Source organism: Narcine bancroftii, chromosome 13 (genome assembly GCF_036971445.1).
Source record: "Narcine bancroftii isolate sNarBan1 chromosome 13, sNarBan1.hap1, whole genome shotgun sequence".
Classification (NCBI taxonomy): domain Eukaryota; kingdom Metazoa; phylum Chordata; class Chondrichthyes; order Torpediniformes; family Narcinidae; genus Narcine; species Narcine bancroftii.
The window spans coordinates 66,265,085-66,288,557 of NC_091481.1; the positions used below are offsets into that span (position 1 = coordinate 66,265,085).

Consider the following 23,473-nt stretch of genomic DNA (forward strand, 5'->3'; position numbering starts at 1 on the left):
TTTACTTCAATCAGTGTCAGCAGATTTTCATGCTTTACTTCTTATCAGTTAAGAAAACAAGGTCACATTATACTCAGAGACAGGATGATCGAGTAATTTCCCCTGCCAATTAAATCTTTTAAGATAAGTTGCAATAAATAGTTAAGATTGATTTTATTGATTTGCACATCCAGCTGCTCCCAGGTTATTGTGAGAATACAAGCTAAAGAGTGTTAGGTAAAAACATCATGAGTTGGGAATGTAGAGGAGTGCTGGGCCGTAACAAGATCTTGTACTCTCAAGATAAGAGTGGGATGACAAATTGATGTGCAGGAGGCTAGCAGAGAGGGACAGCAACAGTTTATTCATTGGACAATGTCATGGTATGATAATTTACTAAGTACGTATCCTAAGGTATATAAAAAACACCACTTGCTGATAACGGCAGAATGCGCCTTCTCCAGCTAACACTGTTAGTTGCAGTGTTATAATCCGGCAATAAAGAACAAAGAATCTTGATTTCGACTCAGTCTGGTGTTTGACTCACTCATTCATGAACAAAGCAGACCTAACAAGAGGCAAGAGTATCCCAGTCCACATTATCCCTCTGGTGGGAGAACGTGGAGCAGAAGGGTTTGCATCAGAGAGGGAAGCTGAAATTGAGCCTTGAAGGTTGAAGAGAATAGCATGGAGTTAATTGGGGCAATGTTGAGGAATGGCCTGGAGGGAGAAAAAAAGACAAGTTAATTGGATCCTCTTCTACAGGGGTAATAATGAAGAAAGTGGGTTCTTGTCCGATACATTAGAATCCCCAGTATCCAGAACTGGGGCAACCAGCAAAAAAAAAAGGAAATAAATGTAAAAATCTTTAAATGAATAAAAATGTAAACAAATTCAAATAAAAGTTTAAAATTGTAAAAGTAAATTCTGTCCAAAGCAACACACAACCCCTCGGTGAAGATGGGAGCAAATATTCAGCCGGTGGAGTCCCCTGGTCTTGGCCTGTCTGCAGCAGCCATTTGAATAAAGTTGTGTTTTATATAAAATGATGGCACCCAGGATGAAGAGCTGGTTGATGTGACTGGCCGCTGGGGTGACTCTCTCAAAGGGTCTCCCTATGCCTGCGAGCATATTAGTAAGGTTTTATTTGTAAACTTGGGGGAGGGAGGTCAATTATGAAGGTGGTTAGCATAGCAGTTAGTGCAACCCTGTTACAGTGCCAGTGACCAGGGTTAGAATTTAAATTTTGTAAGTTATGGGAATTACCTGATTAAAGAGAGCTTTACATAATTAAGGACTACAATTTTTTTTTCAAAAAACATTTCACACTGTCTTTTGCCTTTTAAACAGTTTATTCTTAATATGGGTGACACCTGATGTCATTGTAGGGGGACTTTGAATCAGTGGATTGGACCCTATTCAAGAATTAATCTTTAAACTTGAATGAATATATGTGTCATGGACTTCATCAAGACCTGTGTGGACGAGTGCTTGTCCAAGCGCACATAACGGGCGCTCCCCAACCAGAAGACTTGGATGAATCAAAGGATTTGCAACATGCTGAGGGCGAGATCAAGGGTGTTTTAAGGCCAGGATCCAGGTACAACCTGCGGAAACCTATTTCTGCAGTAGAGTGGCAATTCCAGAGAAAGCTGGAGGCAGGGAGTATAGGGCCATTACAGCATACAAAGTGAGGGCTTTATAACTAGCGGAGTTGAACACCTCTGCCCACTTTGAGGAGAACCCAACAGTGGCTACAAGAATCCCTGCAAAGGCTGAGGACCCTGTGATATCCATCTCCAAGGCCAACGTCAGAACATCATTCAAGAGGGTGAACCCCCACAAGGAATACCTGGCAGGGTACTGAAAGTCCTGTGCCACCCAACTGATCTGCACTGAAAACAAAATGACAAAAACTCAAAATAGTTCACTTCAATTAAAATAACCAAAACAAACCAGATAACACATATTCAGTTATCCCAGTGCAAACAAAAAGCAGCTGAGCAATTGTACAGACAAGAGTGAAACACAGACACTGATTGTAAAAACACACCAAAATGCTGAAGGAACTCTGCTTTTAAGTATCCACTGGCTTGAGAAAGATATGTTGCCGACCTTTTGGGCCTGAGACCTTCAAGGAATAAGCAGAAGGAGCTAGATGCAGGAAATCTCAGATTCAAATAATGGGGAGGAATCCAGACCAACAGAAGATGTTAATTGGATATGATAAGGAAGAGGTCGGAATTTATTATGTCTGTGTGAAAGATAGGGAAAAGGGAGGGACAGAGCTGGGGGAGGGGTGCAAGGTTTAACAAAAGCCAGAAAAGTCTATGTTAATGTTGGAAGATACCCGGTCGGAAGATGAGCTGTTGTTTCTACTTGCAGGTGGTCTCAGTCTGCCAGTGGGCAGACATGTCATCAAAATAGGAAGGGTGGCCACTGGGAGATCCATGCAATGGCAGCAGACAGAGTCAAGGTGCTCAACAAAGCAATCTCCCAGTCTAATTACAGATTTGGAGCAAGAAATGGGAAAGAGATGGAAAGATCACCACTAGCTGTGTTGGGTGGGGTTGGAGATTCAGGGATACAAAACTACCTGCATCAACTTGGGGTACCAATCCCACTATACTACCACCTCCAAGTGCCCCTTTGTCTTGTCAACCTCCCCTTTCTCTCATTTCCTCCTCACCCCTACTACCCCTGCCCCTCCTCTCCCATCCATCAACTCCCCCACCCTCTTGTTCTTTCTGCCTTGCCTCATCCCCATCCCCAGCTGCCCTCCTCCCCTGCCCACTATCCCTCATCCTCCTTCCCCTTCTCACCATCTCCCCTCACCCACCCCTCCCCACACACACCTCCCCTCAGCACTTTCACAACTACCCACTGCCCCCCCTCCCCTCCGCTCCCTCCCCCCTCCCCCCCTCCCTCCCTCCCTCCTCCCTCTCCCCTCCCTCTCCCCCCCTCTCCCCTCCCCTCCCTCTCCCCCCCTCTCCCCTCCCTCTCCCCTCCCTCTCCCCTCCCCCTCCTTCCCTCCCCCTCTCCCTTCCCTCCCCCTCTCCCTTCCCTCCCCTCTCCCTTCCCTCCCCCTCTCCCTCCCTCCCCCTCTCCCCTCCCTTCCCCTCTCCCCTCCCTTCCCTCCCCTCTCCCTTCCCTCCCCCTCTCCCCTCCCCCTCTCCCCTCCCCCTCTCCCCTCCCCCTCTCCCCTCCCTCCCCTCCCCTCTCCCCTCCCTCCTCTCCCCCTCTCCCCCTCCCTCCTCTCCCCTCCCTCCTCTCCCCTCCCTCCTCTCCCCCTCTCCCCTCCCTCCTCTCCCCCCTCTCCCCTCCCTCCTCTCCCCCTCTCCCCTCCCTCCTCTCCCCCTCTCCCTCCCTCCTCTCCCCCTCTCCCTCCCTCCTCTCCCCCTCTCCCCTCCCTCCTCTCCCCTCCCTCCTCTCCCCCCTCTCCCCTCCCATCCTCTCCCTCCTCTCCCCTCCCTCCTCTCCCCCCTCTCCCCTCCCTCCTCTCCCCCTCTCCCCTCCCTCCTCTCCCCCTCTCCCCTCCCTCCTCTCCCCCTCTCCCCTCCCTCCTCTCCCCCTCTCCCCTCCCTCCTCTCCCCCTCTCCCCTCCCTCCTCTCCCCCTCTCCCCTCCCTCCTCTCCCCCTCTCCCCTTCCTCCTCTCCCCCTCTCCCCTTCCTCCTCTCCCCCTCTCCCCTTCCTCCTCTCCCCCTCTCCCCTTCCTCCTCTCCCCCTCCTCCCTTCCTCCTCTCCCCCTCTCCCTTCCTCCTCTCCCCCTCTCCCCTTCCTCCTCTCCCCCTCTCCCCTTCCTTCTCTCCCCCTCTCCCCTTCCTTCTCTCCCCCTCTCCCCTTCCTTCTCTCCCCCTCTCCCCTTCCTTCTCTCCCCCTCTCCCCTTCCTTCTCTCCCCCTCTCCCCTTCCTTCTCTCCCCCTCTCCCCTTCTTCTCTCCCCTCTCCCCTTCCTTCTCTCCCCCTCTCCCCTTCCTTCTCTCCCCCTCTCCCCTTCCTTCTCTCCCCCTCTCCCCTTCCTTCTCTCCCCCTCTCCCCTTCCTTCTCTCCCCCTCTCCCCTTCCTTCTCTCCCCCTCTCCCCTTCCTTCTCTCCCCCTCTCCCCTTCCTTCTCTCCCCCTCTCCCCTTCCTTCTCTCCCCCTCTCCCCTTCCTTCTCTCCCCCTCTCCCCTTCCTTCTCTCCCCCTCTCCCCTTCCTTCTCTCCCCCTCTCCCCTTCCTTCTCTCCCCCTCTCCCCTTCCTTCTCTCCCCCTCTCCCCTTCCTTCTCTCCCCCTCTCCCCTTCCTTCTCTCCCCCCTCTCCCCTTCCTTCTCTCCCCCTCTCCCCGTTCCTTCTCTCCCCCTCTCCCCCTTCCTTCTCTCCCCCTCTCCCCTTCCTTCTCTCCCCCTCTCCCCTTCCTTCTCTCCCCCTCTCCCCTTCCTTCTCTCCCCCTCTCCCCTTCCTTCTCTCCCCCTCTCCCCTTCCTTCTCTCCCCCTCTCCCCTTCCTTCTCTCCCCTCTCCCCTTCCTTCTCTCCCCCTCTCCCCTTCCTTCTCTCCCCCTCTCCCCTTCCTTCTCTCCCCCTCTCCCCTTCCTTCTCTCCCCCTCTCCCCTTCCTTCTCTCCCCCTCTCCCCTTCCTTCTCTCCCCCTCTCCCCTTCCTTCTCTCCCCCTCTCCCCTTCCTTCTCTCCCCCTCTCCCCTTCCTTCTCTCCCCCTCTCCCCTTCCTTCTCTCCCCCTCTCCCCTTCCTTCTCTCCCCCTCTCCCCTTCCTTCTCTCCCCCTCTCCCCTTCCTTCTCTCCCCCTCTCCCCTTCCTTCTCTCCCCCTCTCCCCTTCCTTCTCTCCCCCTCTCCCCTTCCTTCTCTCCCCCTCTCCCCTTCCTTCTCTCCCCCTCTCCCCTTCCTTCTCTCCCCCTCTCCCCTTCCTTCTCTCCCCCCTCTCCCCTTCCTTCTCTCCCCCTCTCCCCTTCCTTCTCTCCCCCTCTCCCCTTCCTTCTCTCCCCCTCTCCCCTTCCTTCTCTCCCCCTCTCCCCTTCCTTCTCTCCCCCTCTCCCCTTCCTTCTCTCCCCCTCTCCCCTTCCTTCTCTCCCCCTCTCCCTTCCTTCTCCTCCCCCTCTCCTCTCCTCTCCCCTCCCCCCCACCCACACCCACTCCTCTCCCCCACCTCAGCCCAGCTCTGAATTCGGTCCGTCCCGTCCAGTCCACCGCACCCCCTCTACGGCCCGGCCCGAGAGCCACCCCGCCGCTCACCTGCACGTTGCTGGGTTCTCGGGGGCCGTCCCGTAGCTCATGTTGTTGAAAATCTCCCGAACGCTCAACCTCGGCGGCGCAGCACAGGCGGCCATCACTCCTCCCCGTCGCCAGGGTGACCCCGTCACTCATTCACCGGAAGTGGTCAGAGGACCCTCCCCTTCGGCGCCCTCTATGTGTGGCGTCAGTTTAATTGAATGGTCTGACTCTTTAAACGGTTCATTATCTCCTCGGGGGGGGTTCCCCTCATACGATGGCAGTCGAGGTTATTATTTAATGTGTTTTACCCCGCCTTTTTATTTGCTGTGTTTGACGTTTGGGGAACGGCCTGGAGGATGCGCATAGCAACGGGTCCGGCCGCGGGCTCGCTGGGTGAGGGCCCGGGGGTGGGTGCTGCCTGCTCACTGGGGGCCACGTGCTGCCTGCTCACTGGGGGCCACGTGCTGCCTGCTCACTGGGGGCCACGTGCTGCCTGCTCACTGGGGGCCACGTGCTGCCTGCTCACTGGGGGCCACGTGCTGCCTGCTCACTGGGGGCCACGTGCTGCCTGCTCACTGGGGGCCACGTGCTGCCTGCTCACTGGGGGCCACGTGCTGCCTGCTCACTGGGGGCCACGTGCTGCCTGCTCACTTGGGGTGGGTACTGCCTGCTCACTGGGGGCCACGTGCTGCCTGCTCACTGGGGGCCACGTGCTGCCTGCTCACTGGGGGCCACGTGCTGCCTGCTCACTGGGGGCCACGTGCTGCCTGCTCACTGGGGGCCACGTGCTGCCTGCTCACTGGGGGCCACGTGCTGCCTGCTCACTGGGGGCCCGGGGGTGGGTGCTGCCTGCTCACTGGGGGCCCGGGGGTGGGTGCTGCCTGCTCACTGGGGGCCCGGGGGTGGGTGCTGCCTGCTCACTGGGGGCCCGGGGGTGGGTGCTGCCTGCTCACTGGGGGCCCGGGGGTGGGTGCTGCCTGCTCACTGGGGGCCCGGGGGTGGGTGCTGCCTGCTCACTGGGGGCCCGGGGGTGGGTGCTGCCTGCTCACTGGGGGCCCGGGGGTGGGTGCTGCCTGCTCACTGGGGGCCCGGGGGTGGGTGCTGCCTGCTCACTGGGGGCCCGGGGGTGGGTGCTCCCTGCTCACTGGGGGCCCGGGGGTGGGTGCTGCCTGCTCACTGGATGGCATGGGTGGGTGCTGCCTGCTCACTGGATGGCATGGGTGGGTGCTGCCTGTTCACGATGGCATGGGTGGGTGCTGCCTGCTCACTGGATGGCATGGGTGGGTGCTGTCTGCTCACTGGATGCTCCCTGTTCACTGGGCACCATGGGTGGGTGTTAACCACTTGTGTCTTCTGTGGCAGAAATTTCTTAGACCCACAATGGCCTCGTCAGACACCAGCTAAAAGCTGAAGGAGAGTCATTGAGGGACCAGTTATGAAGGTGGTGCCTGCCTTCTGGGACCTGTGAGGAGGGGCTGCTGTGAGGAGCAGGAAGGGTCCAAGACATCAACATTTGAAGTCAGATTTTTGAGAATATTTTTAAAGGATGGTTTCCCATCATTTGTACCACCCAATTCCCCTGATTCGTTTCTTGTCTTGGGTCCTCACGAACTTGGAATAAGCTCATAAAGATTAAGAATAATCTTAAATCTTAGAACGTTGAACACTACTGCATAGTACAGGCCCTTGATGTTGTGGCAAACCAAAAAAACCTGGAACTGTTCCTACCTCAAAACCTCTCTTAAATGCCCCTATTGATTTAGCCTATACCTCCACCCTGCCAAGTTAACATACCAGAACACAGTAACCATAGGCTGCCCATAAACAGCACCATCAGATGCACTAGTTGTTGGAGCACTTTGTTGCTGTCTTTACAGAGCAAAGTTTAATTTTAAATAGAAATGGATACAAACGGGAGCATTATCAGATTTATGTCGTGTTTTTTTTCTCCCCCCCCCCCCCGTAACCATTGACAGTTTTATTGCCTTTGCTCTGACGACTATTGAGAATTCTTCCTGGGTTTTACACCCGCTGTATGCTGGACCATGGCGTTGAAAACAGATGCAAGCCTGCTATCAGCTGAAGTGCAGGAAGAGGATACACTGTATGAACAACTGCTACTCCAGGTAGGCAAGATCACCCACTGCGTATCTGAAGTGGCAGCGTTTGGGCTTGTACCACAAACTTAATTTGCTCATGGGTGCTGGATTGTATGGATTTTCAATATTTTTCCAATTAATACTCCACCTACTTTTAATTCGCTCAGTTATTCCACAGTAATATATATTTTCTGATAAATTTGTTTATTGTCATGAACATGTAATTATTGTCTTATGGCAGCATCACAGTGCAAGCATTGATATAAACCATATAAAATAAATAAAAGTTGTGCAAGGAAAAGAAAAAAGACAAAGTAAGGTAATGTCTATGGTTCATTCAGAAACCATTTTTTTTTTAAATTATTCATATGCACAGATGGCCGTAAGTTGCATAGGTGGTAAGTCGGGGAATAGCTGTAGAGGGAATGTAGAGGTTGGTCAAACCTGAGTTGTTTTCTTTGGAGCATCAGAGGCTGGGGGAGACCAATTTTAGTATTGATTATTTTTTTTTGTTGTTGTTAGAATTGTTTTAGATTAAGTTTTATCTCTTTTTTTTGTAAGTGGGTGTTTTTTTTCATATATAATATTGTCAATTTTATTAACTCTATTTTGGGGGGGGAGGGTTGGACTAATTTTAAGTTAGACTATTAATATTGTGTTACAATTAATGGGGGGGATTATGTTGTGTAGTTTTCTGATGTAATATTGTAATCATACCTTTTAAATTCTTTTTTTCTATTTTTATTTAAATGTAATTCTTTATTGTATTCATGTTATAAAATTTTAAATAAAGTCTTTAAAAAAAAAAAAGAGGCTGGGGAGACCTGATAGAAGTTTATAAAATAATGAGATGCGTTGATATCCCAGGGTATGAGAGGGCATGTGCTTCAGGTGAAAGAGGGCAAGTTTAAAGGAGATATGAGAAGAAGTTGGGTTTTTTTTACAGTGTTAGATTCCTTGAATGGACTGCCAAGAGTAGTGGTAGAAGCAGATACCATGTGGAATTTAGGAGGCTCTTGGATAGAATATTCAGGGACAGAGGTATATATATCTCGTACAGGAAGAAGAGTTTTGGTTGGACTTGGGCATCGTGTTCACGTGTGCTGTACTGCTATATTTTTCTGTAAAATGTTTCTGGAGAGGAAATTACATGTGTTGAAATGAAAGGGGGGGGGAGGTATTTTATGCAATTCTAAAAGCAGACCAACCTTTGTATTAATTCCTACATCGTATCTTGATGAAAGGTTTAAGCCCAAAATATTGGTTTTGTATCTTTATCTTCGCTTTATAAACTATTTTGTTTGACCTGCTGAGTTTCTAGTGTTCTTGTGTTTTTACTTCAGCCGCGGTGTCTTTATGTTTTACTTTGTACTGATGTCTGTGTTCCTCATTTAATTAAAAATCTTGTGTTTTAATTATTTGCTAAATTGCACTTGTTCATTCCCCTCTAGGCTGAAAAAGAGATGCGAAGCAAATTTCCAACACCCCAAGAATCTAAACAGATCAGACCACAGCCAGGTCAGGATCATAATAAAAAATTGCAGAAGTAATGTGTATTGTCTCTTTACTTCTCTACTGATCTAATAGGTTAATCAGGGTTAATACTCTCACCTCTGTGACAGATGATTGCAGCGATGGGCATAAAGATGTCTTGCTTCATGTCTTGTGTGAAAATAAAGATCACGCCGGACCATCCAAAAAAAGTGCAGGGGATGTCCTGGCCAATATTTATCAGAAAACAACTCAAAATCAATTTTTCATTAAACTCCGAGAATTTGGCACCGTCAGATTTTCTGGATGTGAATCATAATTGCGACGAGACCACCAACACACTTTTAATTCATGTTTTTCCTGTTGTATTATAAATTTCATAATTGAACCAGCTAAATTTAAATGGAGCTCAGAGGAACAGACTCCTGGTTAGTTTAAAGGGAGCTCAGGAAACAGAGCTCCAAACAGGAAGTACTGGAATTGAGGCTCTGGTGAGGTGAAGCGAGCAAAAGAATCAGGACCTAATCATTCTCCATACAGTCCTGTGGCTAGTTATATGTTCCACCTTCAACATGTACAATGTTTATTATTATCTCCTAATTTTTACATAGTAAAAGAACTAACAGATAAACTTTGGGCAGTGTTTGATATCGTGACCCTTAGAGCAAGTGACAAAAGCTTCATGAATGAGGCAGGTTTAGAAGAGAAAGGTTTTGGGAGAAAATTCCAGGGTTTGGAATTGTCAGCTGAAGACATGTTGGCCAGAGGTTGAGAGAAGGTGGCTTGCACGGATGATAAATGTATTTGCAAAAATATTTCACCCTTTCCACAGGCTTCTGTGTGAAAACCAGGACAAAAAGCAACGAGAAGGTTTTTGTAAATGTTTGCAAATCCGATCAAATCCCACCTCCACCAGATCTCTCCGAGGAGGACCTAGTGACCCTGCTGGAATCAGAAGATCCTTCAGGATATAGGATTCCCATGAGCCTCGGTGAACCTCATGCCGAAGTTGACAACAGTAAGTACTTGTGGAACACTAGACAGAAGATTTTATTCAAAAAGTTTGCTTCCTGAAAAAAAAAAATTGGGGATTATGATAGACAACTTCAAGCTGAACGCAAATATTATTTCAGATTTGCTGTATCACATAGGAAGTTAGAAAAACATTAAATTAACTTTAATTGAATTTAGCCTGTTTAAACTCAATGATGCTGACGGATTGTGTTAGTTCAACAGAACTAAAATGTTTTGCTGCTGATTTTCATTTGTACTCAGCATCTGATGCCTCTCAGGTCAGTGTCCAACAAGTCGCCCAGCACTGATGGATTCCAATTGCCTTGATACTTCTTTTTCATGGTCGCAGTGTCCTGGTGAAACCTTTCACCGTGTTCGTCACTGACGGCACCAGGATCAGCAGGGAAGACGTCCAAGTGCGAATACAGAAAATGAATTTTCAATGGCATGTTGCTCATCATGGTTTTGTATGCTTGTAGTAGACTTAAAATATCAGGACATCAAAAGAATTGGGCATATCTTAAAATAAAAGATATGTGATTGGAGAATGTCAAGGTGATTTTTGAGATCATCTGCCCAAAATCCTTAAAATATACTCATAAGTGTTCGGGAAGCAAAATCCTCTTTGTCCAGTATAATTTGATGTTATGTAAACTAACCACTGCGTTCAGGAACTTGCAGGGTAAGGCTGTTCAGTATGGAAGCCACTGTCAGCTTAAGGAGTCCCAGAGTCACCACTTGGTTTGTGCTGGGTTCAATGTCACCTTCAGGCAAGACAAGACTGAAATTGGAGAGTGATGCTTCAATGCCTCGGTGGTCAGCCTTGCATGGTGAGCCTATCTGGCCAAGATGCCAGAGGGCATCTGAGGGTAGAGGAAAGTGCCAGTGTAGATCAGGGAAAGGAGGATAATTATTAGATTGGAAACAACTTTGTGATTTAAACTCATTCTACTTTGCAGGTGGTAATGGATGTACTGCATATGACCTAGTCATCAATTCTAAGTTTTACAACAAAATCCAGGTAAGGTATGATGATACACATTGATGTGTATGACGTCAGTGCTTGAAGTGCTACTGATGGGTGGGTAATGACTATCCCATTAAAAGAACAGCCCAGAGGTCAAAGTCCATCATGACCTTGAAAACCTACACATGGTTCAACACTATAGTTGAGAGACTATATGATAGAGCAGAAATAGGTGATTCGGCCCATCGAGTTTGCCCTGCTATTTAATCATCTAGGACTTCTCATAACCTATGCTGCCTTAGCTAATCAGGAACATATCAATCTCTGCCTTAAATACACCCAATGTCCCGGCCTCCACAACTGCCTCTGGCAACAAATTCCATAGATTTACCACCCTCTGGCTGAAGAAATTCCACTGCATCTCTGTTCTAAGTGGACCCCTTCAATAAGAAAGTTGTGAACCATCCTTTCGACATCTACTCTGTCCACTAGGTTCAACATTCAAAATGTTTCAATGAGATCCGCTCTCATTCTCCTAAATTCCATTGAGTGCAGACCAAGAGCAAGAAAGATAACCCTATCATTTCCAGAATCATCCTTGTGTTAGAAATAGATGTACCTTAACAGAAATTGCTCGAGACAAAAATTGAGAACAAAGAACATTTATTACAACAACAATGCAAAGTTGGGTGCTTCCCCTTACCCTGGGAATACACACATACATTGGGGCTCACCCAACTTTTATACAGTGAATTTCAGTATCAGAATACCCTCCCCCTTACATTCTTCTGCCCCCGGATGGGTTTGGCATTAGGCAATCCTTCCTGCCTACATGCAGTTTCAGTGGACTTGGAGGACCAGGGGGTATCCTGTCAGTGTCTTTGTCATTATCCCCATTGTCCTTATTCACAACCCTTGTCCCCATTCACACCTTTCCAACATATGCAGAGTTCGCTAATCATGTCTAGGGTTTACTAATTAAATATGCATAACTTGATAAATCAGTGTATGGCTTACTAATTATGTATGTAGAACTTGGTACTTCTGTCTAGGGCTAGGAGACCCTTATCGCATCCAGACCTCAACTTCCTATTATTCCTTACCTCTCCTTATCTTATTCATACGGTGGGCTCAATGATCCTGTCGAAAAGACTAGAAGATTCTTATCTTACAGAGGCTGACTCTGCTTCCTGCATTCTAATTCCCATACTTAGCCTGTTCATACTGGTTTAATCCATCACTCCACATGTCTGCACTCGTTTCCCCATCTTTCATATTTTTATGTCAAGTTTCCTCATCTCTCACACTTGCAAATCTACTCTGAACCTTCTCCGATATCAGCATCCTCACTTAAGAGAGCCCAAAACTGCTCACAACACTCCAAATGAGGTCTCACCAGTGCCTCATTAAGCCTCAACATCACATCTCTGGTTGCGAGGTTTTTATTTTGACTGTAAAGTACACTGGGTATTGCATATAAATGCAATTTTTTAATATTGGGCAAGAAATTAAATATTTGATACTTTTTTAACAGAATAATAAAATCTTCATGGAATTTTTTATGATTATCGGGTTTGAAGGATTAGAAAACAAATACAACTTGGAGCTTTCCCGAGGTACGTTTTATTTTCATATTGTTCTTAAGGTTTTAACTAATGGTCCTTGCTGGTCTAACCTTAAATGAGCCCTCATTTGGTGAGCCACAATCGACGTTCACCTGACTAACTTTCTGGAGGCACGTAAACAAAGTGTCATTATCATTCAGCCATTTTTCTTCTTTCCATGGGATGAATCTCATTCATAAAAGTTGAAACTGCATAGTATTTTTACATCCATACTTTGTGATTCATAGTGCAAGGCAAGGGTGCAGTGCTTCTGGCACCTCATGGGGCCGCTCCGGATGCCCCCCCTTTCCCCCCCCCCCCCCCACCGCTCAAGTCAAGTCACCTTTATTTATTGTTCATACCATGCTTGCATGGTAAAGATGAGATAGGGTTTCTCCAAGACCACGATGCATATTTACTTAAAAATATGTTAGAATAGAAGTTAAAAACGTTAAAATATGAAGACTTGTTCAGTAAAAGTTCACTGTACCCTATACCCAAATCCTCTGGGAATTCAGGAGTCTGATGGCTTGAGGGGGAAAAAACTGTTGCCCAATCTGGTTTTAAGGGCCGGAGTGCTGCGGTAACTCCTACCAGATGGCAGAAGGGACAACAGTTTACTTGAGGAGTGTGTGGAGTCCTTCACAGTGTTTATTGCCTTTCGCCTGTATCGAGTATTGATGACGTCCTTCATGGGAGGAAGAGAGCCCCCAATGATCTTTTCCACTGATTTCACTATCCTCTGCAGGGTCTTGTGGTCTGAGGAGGTACAGCTTCCAAACCAGGTGGTGATGCAGTTGCTATTCTTTACATACCCTGTACAAGAATCCTGTTTCTTCCATAACCGGTTGTCCTCCTTCCTTGTCTTAGTCTTCACTCTCAATTATAAATGCCAAATAAAACATGGCAGCCACCATGTGGCTCACTAGACCTCCTTTCCGCTGTTTTTGGTGAGCTCTGGTACCTAACATATTAGCACTGCACCCCGGTACAAGGCATATGTATCATTCCATTTGGTTACTATATTTAAATTATATAGTAATACCCCCAGTATCCCAGAACAATGTGGATTGGTAGATGCCAGATAACTGTATTTTCTGGTTGTTTGAAATTTACTCTTACAATGCCTAACTAATACACCTGCATTAAGAATAAACAGTTTAAAAGACAAAAATATTAGACATACACTGAACAAATTTCACTTGCATGTATATTTAAAGCATTTTATTTTATTTTCATTCACATCCTTTGAAAACATTTAACCATCACTGCATCTGCAGGTTCCTCTCCCTCCACAGATCCACCAGAAAAACGAACAATAATATTATAGATAATTAACTCCGACCCCCCCCCCCCCCCGCCCCAAAGTTTACTGATAAAGCTTCTGACCGGGGCAACTCTTACTCAGTAGGGATAAGGAGGAACTTTAAGAGAGTCACCCCAAGGGTGAGTGGCATCAAACAGCTCTTCATCCTGGATGACACCATTGCTGTTTCACACAATTTTATTCAAACAGCTGCTATGAACAAAGCCCGACCAAGGCTCTCCACTGGCTGAATATTTGCTCCCATCTTTACCTAAGGTTTACTTCCCAAAACATTTACTTTTTCAATTTTAAACTTGCATAATTTTTAACCTGTTATTTTATTCTTATTGATTTTAATGTTTTCTATTTACTTTTCTCAAATTTTTTTTGCTGGTTCCTTGAGGCTGCCGGTTGCTTGAATCCTGGATATCAGGGGTTTTACTAGACCAGCTTGGCATCAGTTGTTTTTGTACACTTGCAGGAATCTAAACTATATGCTGAAGCCAATGTGCTTTCCAGTCTCCATCAGACGGTAGGGATCGTTCATGTAGAAAGAAATAAAACAAATTATCAATTACCAAAACTAATATTGACGCAAAATAAGTTACTCCCTTTTACAATAGATAACCTTTCCTTTAGAGAATGGGAGAAAAAAGGGATCAAAAGAATAGAAAATTGTTTTTCAGGAAATAGATTATTATCCTTTGAACAAATGAAAGAAAAATACAATATAACTCAAGATACAGTGCTGGCATATTTCCAATTGAGATCCTACTTGAAGGACAAATTAGGAAGCAGTCTGAGTTTAAGTAACTTTGAATATGTGATTACAGATACAATGATAATCAAAAGATTTATAACAAATATGTATATTAAACTGCAAGAAAAGGAGAATGAGGAAACAAATGGTAAAACTAAACAAAAATGGGAACAAGATTTAAATATAAAGATAAAAAAGGAAACATGGGAGAAGTTACGTTCTGGAACGATGAGAAATACAATAAATACGAGGTTACGTATGATACAATATAACTGGATACACAGGCTATACATTACACCTCAAAAGTTAAATAAATGGGACCCAACAGTATCTGATAGATGTTTTTGATGTAAAAAAGAAATGGGAACAACAATTCATGCAATCTGGACATGTGAGAAAGTAGAAAAATTTTGGGAAGATCTAAACCAAATATTAAATAAAATTACAGAAAACAATATACCAAAGAATCCAGAGATCTTCCTCCTAAGTAACATAAAAAACAAAGAATTTGGAATTGATTTGGATGGTGCACAAAAAAGATTTGTTAAGATAGCTCTAGCCGTAGCAAAAAAATGTATTATGTCAACCTGGAAATCGGAAGATAATTTGAAAATACAACAATGGTATATAGAAATGAATAAATGTATTCCATTAGAAAAAAATAACATATAGTTTAAGAAATAATATTGAAATATTTGAACAAATATGGGAGCCTTACATGAAACACAATAGCGTAAACCTACCGGGGACATTCACTACCTAAATTAACGAAAGGAGAGGAAATGAAAAGAATTGACTCAGTGGAATTTCTTGTTTATTTTTATTGAATGACAACATTGTTTGACTGGTTTAATGTATCCTAGATTTTGTACTTTAAATGGACGGGAGGGGGGAGGTAGGGAGGGTGGGATGGGAGGAGGGAAGGGGGGGGAGAAAATGGCACTGTATATATTTGAAAAGGAAAAAGTATGTATCATGGTTAATGTGGTTTATGGTGTGAAAAATTAAAAAATTTTAAAAAAAAGACGGTAGGGATCGTCACGGTCTATGTGTAAGCTCAAAATCCAGTGGTAGAAGGTGTGCCATCAGGTTACTGTCATTAACAACTTTGCTCCCTCCTAGAATGGCGAATGTTAAAAAACCGGAGGTTTCTAGGATCAATAACAGAACAGAACATTAGAACAAAATCCAAACCTGTTATCCAGGAACTAAAATCCAGGTAACTCATTGAAAAAAGAAACTAATTTTAAATAGCACCCTTAACATCTTCAGCAAATGTTCAATTTATTGCATATCATATGTATGGCAATACTATAAAGCATATTACAAGAATAAGAAGTGTTCTCTTCCAGGAGATATTGATGCAGTTTTCCCAATGTTCCAATCATTACACTTTCACACTTTAAATTTGCCTCATTCGATGTTACACAAATCGTCATAAATTTTACATTGATCCCAGTGTTCCGGAGGACAAAAGCGGGGCTCCAGTGTGTCGGAGGAAGGGCGGGGACCTGGTGTGTTGGGGGAGGGGAACAGGGCCCTGGTGTTATGAAGGGAGGGTGAGGTCCCGGTGTGGCCTAGGGAGGGGAGCGGGATCCTAGTTTGACAATGAGAGGGAGGGACCCAATGTGGCCTGGGGAGGGGAGCAGATCCAGGTGTGTTGGAGGGAGGGCAGGGTCCCAGTTTGGCCTGGGGAGGGGAGTAAGATCCAGGTGTGTCGGAAGTAGAGCAGGGTCCTGGTGTGTCGGGGAGGGAAGTGGAGACATGGTGAGACAGGGAAGGCAGGGTCCTGGTGTGGCCTGGAAAGAGGACCGGGACCTTGGTGTGTCAGAGGGAGTACAGAAGCAGGGTCCCGGTGGGTCAGAACCGAGCAGAATCAGAACAGAAACGAGTCAGAACCACTGATATATATAAGGGAATGCGGGAATTAGCTCTTGGTGATCTTGACACCAAACTATCAGCATTTCCAAACAATCAGATGGCAGATTATTGACCTTTATACAAATCATAAAGAAAACAGAAAAGACCAATTCACTTTGTCAGTTCTTTCCTCTTTCTCTTTGCCCATAACCTGAAAGTGTGCAGAGACCCATTCGTGTTCATATGAAGGCTTTGCACAATTTGGCTGCGGTTCACTTAGTTTTTGTACCGAGATTATAACTGGCAGAAAAAAAAATCAAATCAAAAACCAGCACTGCATAATCACTCAAGCCAGCCTGGTATTTTATTAAGAAGTAAATCACGAAAATCTGTAGAAACTGTAGTTGAAATAAAGACCTTGATGAAGGCCTCAAGCCCAAAACGTTGGTTTTGTAATTTTACCTTTCCTATATAAAGGACTCTCTTTGACCAGCTGAGTTTCTCCAGCTTTGTGTTTTTACTTTGTATTTTATTCACCAGCACTGTGTCCCCAGCAAGATGCTCAGAGTCTCTTGTATCAGAAATAGAAAGGTAAGGTTTAATTCATGTTTCTTCAGGTTAGAAGTTGTGAGGTGACCTGCACCCTATTGGTGTCTCTAGTCCTGATCTTGGATACTGTCTGTGTGGATGTTGCACATTCTCCCTGTGTCACCTCAAAGCAGGCCAGCTTCCTCCCACAAGGCTTATGGGTTGGTAGGTTCATTGGTAGCAATAAATTGCTCCTGCTTTATATGTGAGCGGTAGAATCTGAGAAGAATGTGGGGGAGAGCAAATGGAACACGTGGGATTTGTGCAGATGGGTGGTCAATGGTCAGCACAGACTCGTGGGCTGAAGGGCCTGTTTCCTTGCTTTGTGACTCTGCCAGATTCCCATTTTAAATTTAAATTTAGACATACCGCACAGTAATAGGCCCTTTCGGCCAACTAGCTCATGCCACCCAACATGGAAGGCTCCATCTTGATGCAATCACAAAGAAGGCTATACTTTGTGAGGTGTCTGAGAAGATTCAGCCTGTCGCCGAAGACTTTTGTAAACTTCTACAGATGTACTGTGGAGAGCATTCTGCTTGGTTGCATCACTGCCTGATATGGAGGCACCAACTCTCAGGACAAGAATAAACACCAGAGAGTTGTTAACTTGTCCTGCAGCATCACAGGCCCCAGACCACTCCATCGAGGGCATCTACATGAGATGATGTCTTAAAAAAGCAGCCTCTATCCTCAAGGACCCCCACCACCCAGGCCACGCCCTCTGCTACCATCAGGAAAAAGGTCCATGAGCCTAAAGACAAACACTCAATGGTACAAGGACGGCTTCTTCCCCTCTGCCGTCAGATTCCCGAATAATCAATGAACCAAAGACACTGCCTTAATTTTTGTGCCCTATTATTTTTTTAATAATTATGCTGTAAGATGGTTATAATATGAATGTTTGCACTATCATATGGCCACAAAACTGAATGTTCATGGCAATAAATTCTGATTCTGATTACACCCAATTGGCCTACAACCCTGGTACATTTTGAATGGTGGGAGGAAACCAGAACACCCGGAGGAAACCCACACAGACATGAGGAGAATGTGCAGACACCTTACAGACAGCACAGGATTCGAACCCCAGTAACTGGCACTACAATGCAAGAACATAAGAAATAGCAGCAGGAGTAGGCTATCTGGCCTGTCAAGCCTGCTTCGCCATTCAATACAATCATGGCTGATCTGATGATAGGCTCTCCTCCACCTACCCCATATACCTTAATTCCCTTACTATGTAAAATTCTACCCAACTTTGTCTTAAATATATTTACTGAGGTCGCCCTCCACTGCTTCAATGGGCAGCAAATTGCACAGATTCACCACCCTTTGGGGAAAACATCTCCATCTCCTCATCTCCATCTTAAATCTACTACACCAAATCTTGAGGCTATGTACCCTTGTTCTGGTCTCCCCCAGGAGATAGAACCTCATGCAGAGCTCCAGATGTGGCCTCACCAGTACCTTGTACAGTTGCAGCATAACCTCCTTGCTCTTAAATCCTCTAGCAATGAAGGCCAGCATTCCATTTGGCTAACCACTACACTAAATGTGGCACCCAATTCACATTCAAGTGAGTGAAATGCTTCCAGTCCCAGAGTCTCACCCCTCCCAGGCATGGGGATTTGTTTTCACGTAAAGGCCATTGAATTGGTTGAGGACGGAATCTGTTGCACCATAGTTGTTATCTAACCTTCTCTCCATTCCTTGCAGCACTTGTTTGGAGCCGGAATACAGGATAATGGCTGAGCCTCCAGACGAACACCCCAGCTTTCTTGTTGCAGAAGTTTCCTTACCAGAAGTGGTTAGTATTGAGTTTCCTGCTTTCTGCATTTAAGGAAATGTGGTGACGGGATCTCTGGGACCACTAGGCCAAGATTTAAGATTTTCAGAACAAGACCTAAAAGGATGCAAATTAAATCCTAACATGCTCTGCTGGCTCAGCAGCGCACAAGAAACCTTTTGCTTAACTTGCATCTGGTTCAGTGATATGTGGTCGTGAGGACCATCTTCGTGACTGGGTCTGAAAGTGAATGTCAGAGTTCTACTCTGTTGAGGCAGATGCTCCAGTGTAGTGCTGAGGGTGTGCTGCATTATCAGAGCGTTACAGCAAAGTGCAGGCTCTTCGGCCACAATGTTGTGCCGACCTATGTAAACAGACTCCACAACAATCTACTCCAGGGGTAGTCAAATTATGCCCTGTGGGCCAACTGTGCCCAGTTGCCCATTTTTGCATGGCCCTCATTAGAACATGGTCTCTTGCAATAAATTACACTGTATGAGTATATTGTGCTTCTTTGGTTCATTACTAGATAGCGCTGCTGTAGTTTTAGAGTTTTATTGCTTTAAATTTAAGAGCAGAGGACACCTCAATAATCTACTGCAATTTAATTTTTAATTTAGACATCCAACATGGCCATTTCAGCCCACGAGTCCTTGCCACCCAACTTACACCCCATTAACCCACAACCCCCAGTATGCTTCGAGCAGTGGGAGGAAACTGAAGCCCCCAGGGAAAACCCCGCAAACACTGAGAGAACATACAAACCCTTTACAAACATCGCAGGATTCGATCCCCGATCGCTGGCGCTGCAAAGGCGTTGCGCTAACTGCTACGCTGACAGTTCCCCCTAATGTGATATCAACAGTTAATCTGTTTGGTCGTGTCGTATAGTTATTTTGATAGAAAATTAATTTTCGATGGCACAGAGGCTTTCTGGTGTAAAAATGCCATTTTTCTTGCAGTGTAACTGGTTGAAAACTGCCAGGCTTAATATTTCTTGGCCCTTGACTCCATACACAACCAAAAATGTTGGGCCTTTCCTGGACTAATCCTTCCCATCCTCACATCCATAACCCTATATTCTTTCATGTGCCTATCTAAGGGTCTGGCGTTCAGATGAAATCTTAGCTTCCAGACCTATCAGTCTGAATTGCTTTATCCAGATTAGCAGCTCCTAGCTGCTGGTAAGGGTGGATATAGAACCAGAGAAAGCTAGAGCACCGAAAACCGGCCATTGGACCCTTCTAGCCTGTGCCAAAACACCATTCCTCTAGTCCCACTGACCTGCTTCCATTCCATTATGACTGGAGAAGGTAGCCTTGACTCATCTAAGCTACCATTCACAGTTATACAACAGGGAAACAGGCACTATGCGTCCATGCCAGACAGGTGCCTACGTGAGCTAGTCCGATTTGCCTGCACTTGACCCATATCCCTCTAAAAGTTTTTTATCCTTGTGGGTGCAATTACAATGTCTTTTGAAAGTTGTAATGGCACCCAGCTCTCCTAATTCTTGTGGTAGCTGGTTCCACATATCCACCATCTGCATGAAAAACTTGCCCCTCTCAACTTAAATCTGTGCCCTCTAGTTTTAAACATCCCAGGGTTCTTCATGATTTTATAAGCTAATAAGTTCACCATTTAACCTCTTCTGTCCCAGCTTATAAAACAAGATATAGAACTATGCAGCACAGTATAGGGCCTTCAGCCAAACAAAAAAAAAACCCTTCTTACCACATAACCCTCTATTTTCCTTTCATCTATATGTCTGTAACTCCAGCAACTCCCTGTAACTCATGCCCACCAGCCCTGGCAACATTCTTGTCTGCACCAGCTTCAGGTTATTGATATCCTTCCTATTAGTATGGCAATCAGTACTGCCTTCAATACTTCCATGTGCAATCTCTCCCACGTCTTGCCCCGCTATAACGTGGTGACCCAACATTTGTGGGGGTAAGTGGTGGAATCTATTGAGAGTTGATAGGAACGTAGGGAGCATGGAGCTCCATGAGCATCAGGACCTGCTTCTGTGCTGTGTGATTCCTGGTCTTCGCCCCCCCCCCAGCCCCACAGACCATTATGCTCCATCTAGATATGGAGTCACGTAGCAAAGAGCAGGTTTTTAACCCACAATATCAAAGCAAACCATTGTACTCCTCGATACTCTATACACATTGTCTTTGCTCGTCTTGGTAATTCAAGTGCATGCCACAATCCTTTTGATCTAAGCTTGCAGATGAAGGTTGACATAATGGTCACCATCATGTCATCCTTCTGCAGATGCTCTATCGAGAGAGCCCTAGCTGGCCGCATCACAGTCTGGTACGGTTGCTGCAGAGAAATGGATCAGAGGTCAATCCACAGGGTCATCAGAGTGGCAGAGAGGATCACTAGAGTCTCTGATCCACTGGGATCATTGTCTGAAGAGGGCGCACAAAATCATGGAGGGTCCCTTTCACCCCACATACAGCATTTTTCAGCTGCTCCCGTCGGGGAAGAGATACAGGAGTATCAGAGCCAGCCCCACCAGGCTGAGGAACAGCTCCTTCCCACAGGCAGTGAGAATGCTGAACAACCAAAGAAACTGCTCACACTCACCCTCGAGATTCTCATAATCATGAAACGATATCTATTTATTTATTTATGTGTACGGATGAAATGTTTTGCCTATAGCTATGACTGATTGTGTGTCTCCGTGTTTTGCACCGAGGACCAGAGAACGCTGTTTCATCAGCTTGTACTTGTATGATAAAATTGACTTGACTTCTTGAATATTGTTTGAAAACCTTTCCAACTTTCTCTGCAATTTTATACTTCTAGTTTAATTACAAGCTGTTTCCAGTACTGATGAAAGTTCATCTGCTGGGAAGGCCAGATTTGCTAACCTCTCAGTGATGCCATCTGACCCGCTGAGGTGGGAACAACTGGATGGCTCTTTCAAAGAGCCAAGCCACCACAGACCCAGCAACCAAGGTGGCTCCAGTGTTGTACCACCACAAAATGTAATTCAAATCTGTCTGCTGCAGGATTCAGCAAGGTCGTTACTGCTTGATCTGGGAGAGGACCGGATCGTGTTGTGGGCCAGGCCCGACCTTTATCATCTGGACATTTACATCCCTTACAACATCATCCCAGAGGAAAGTGGTTCTCAGTTCAACAAAAATTCGAGGGTAAGAGAAAGTCTATCACTCTGGGAGGAGTAAAAACTCCAGGTCAAACAGTGAATTTTATGTAGCAAAGATAAATATACCTAACCAACGTTTTGGGCTTGAGCCTTTCATCAAGCTGTGAAAAAATGTCAGCGGGCATCGGAACAAAATGGTGGGGGGTAGGCAGGAGGTAATAGGTGGATAAGGGAGGGAGGGCACAGCAGCCAGCAAAGGGAGGTGGGATGGCTCTGAACGGAGAGGGAAAGGAGTGGAGAGCTGGAAGAAAGAAGGGAAGGGAAGAAGAACAGCAAAAACTGGAGAAGTCGATGTTAATGTCATCTGGTTGGAAAGTGCCCAGATGGAAAATCAAGTGTTGTTTCACCAAATTCCTGGTGGTCTTGGTGGGATGGTACAAAACCATGGACTGGTATGTGGACCTACTGAGTTTCTCAAGCATGGTGCTTTTACTTCAACCATGGTGTCTGCAGACTTTTGTGTTTTACTTGGGTGGGGGGGGGGGGTGTGGGTGGTTTCCAGCAGTTGATTATAGCAGGTGTGGCATGAGATGGCACTGATGTTTTGAAGGCTAAGAAAGGTTAATTCTCTATTTCTGAATGTCTGCTGCCAGTGTACAGGTTCTGGCAGAGGTACAAGCATGTTCTAAATTATCAGGTAGCAGTGAATTGTCTGCCCTGATACACAGTATGCTGTGCAATTTACAAGAACAGAAAGGTATGAAGTTCAAGCCTGAAGTGGCATATACATCTTGTTGGCGTATGCAGTGATTCATTTTTAACTTCTCTCTTATTCTTGGCAGGTTCTGACTATAACGATGCCTGTGCAGCCAGCCTAAGACCATGAATGCTTCCAGGAACAGTGCACCCATGAAGAATGTATAACCAGGTCTTGTCCTTTATCCCCATTTGTTCACCATCAGCATTGCATCTACGTGGTATTTCTTTCACAACATCACAATTGTGTTTTGACGTGGTCTAAAGTTCAGGCCTAGATTCTGTGAGTGCACCTTTGTCCCTAAGATACGGCCTCAAACCACCACATGGTATGTGGCCAAGTTGTCATTCTGTACATGCACGGGAGATGTTATTTATAAAAGATAGTGGGCTATTTCTCAGCAGAGGACTCAATGCTATCTTAACTTGTATCACAATTAAGAGTAAATGATTGTGGGCTAATAATACAACTGTTCCATGGGCTGGCCTGCTTTTGTGCGAAGAACATGCTGTTGAGCATATCCCACATTTCATAAAAAGGCCATTTGTAAAATGTTTCCTTTCAAATACTTTGAAGCCTGGTGTGTGAAAATACTTTCAAGTTTATTTTTTGTTTGCAGCATTCTTTCTTTTATTTAAGTAGCTGGTAAGGGATTAAAGAACAATACTGGAGAACTCGGCATCTGTAGAGACAGAGGATGGTCAACATGTCGTATTGAGTCCCTGCATCAGGGGTAAAAGATTGTTTTATTGCTCAAGGCTTCAGTGCCAGCTCTGAAATCAAACCCAGTGCAGTCAGACCAGTCTAATGGGAGAGTGAAATTGTTAGTACATTTGTTGAGGTTTGTGAAGCACCTGCTGAGTTTTTTGGTTTCACCCATCCTTTTCTGAGGCGCTGACTATAAATAAAGGTGTTGTGCAAAGTTAACAA

At 45.8% G+C, this 23,473-nt stretch overlaps 2 protein-coding genes across 6 annotated transcripts in view; one reads left to right on the top strand and one right to left on the bottom strand.

Annotated features, from left to right (window-relative positions):
• aldh16a1 (aldehyde dehydrogenase 16 family, member A1) overlaps window positions 1–5,587 on the bottom strand; it is a 63,121-nt gene extending 57,534 nt beyond the window's left edge. For 2 of the 3 annotated variants that reach the window (XM_069909098.1, XM_069909096.1), the window contains exon 1: window positions 5,206–5,587. In XM_069909098.1, coding sequence (XP_069765199.1) covers window positions 5,206–5,300 — 95 coding nt within the window. In that variant the 5' untranslated portion in view covers window positions 5,301–5,587. Of the gene's footprint in view, window positions 1–526; window positions 552–5,205 lie in introns of those variants that run through there. The other variant, XM_069909097.1, reaches the window with a different exon arrangement.
• pih1d1 (PIH1 domain containing 1) lies at window positions 5,336–23,473 on the top strand. 3 transcript variants are annotated; one of them, XM_069909099.1, is made up of 11 exons: window positions 5,337–5,470; window positions 7,161–7,310; window positions 8,735–8,801; window positions 9,607–9,792; window positions 10,748–10,809; window positions 12,290–12,371; window positions 15,548–15,644; window positions 16,826–16,876; window positions 18,593–18,683; window positions 21,689–21,832; window positions 22,629–23,473. In XM_069909099.1, the coding sequence occupies exons 2-11, from the start codon at window positions 7,230–7,232 to the stop codon at window positions 22,662–22,664; spliced, it is 897 nt and encodes a 298-aa protein (XP_069765200.1). In that variant the 5' UTR covers window positions 5,337–5,470; window positions 7,161–7,229; the 3' UTR covers window positions 22,665–23,473. The 3 variants fall into 3 exon arrangements, with proteins under 3 accessions (XP_069765202.1, XP_069765200.1, XP_069765201.1); XM_069909100.1 differs by lacking the exon at window positions 5,337–5,470 and adding an exon at window positions 5,513–5,577; XM_069909101.1 differs by lacking the exon at window positions 16,826–16,876 and having other exon boundaries at window positions 5,336–5,470.

Coding starts and splice junctions, on each gene's coding strand:
- pih1d1 (XM_069909099.1), top strand. CDS start 7,230: ATGGCGTTGAAAACAGATGCAAGCCTGCTATCAGCTGAAGTGCAGGAA. Junction 10,810..12,289: donor AGTTTTACAACAAAATCCAG/GTAAGGTATGAT, acceptor CTTTTTTAACAG/AATAATAAAATCTTCATGGA. Junction 15,645..16,825: donor ATCCAGGAACTAAAATCCAG/GTAACTCATTGA, acceptor TTTATTCACCAG/CACTGTGTCCCCAGCAAGAT.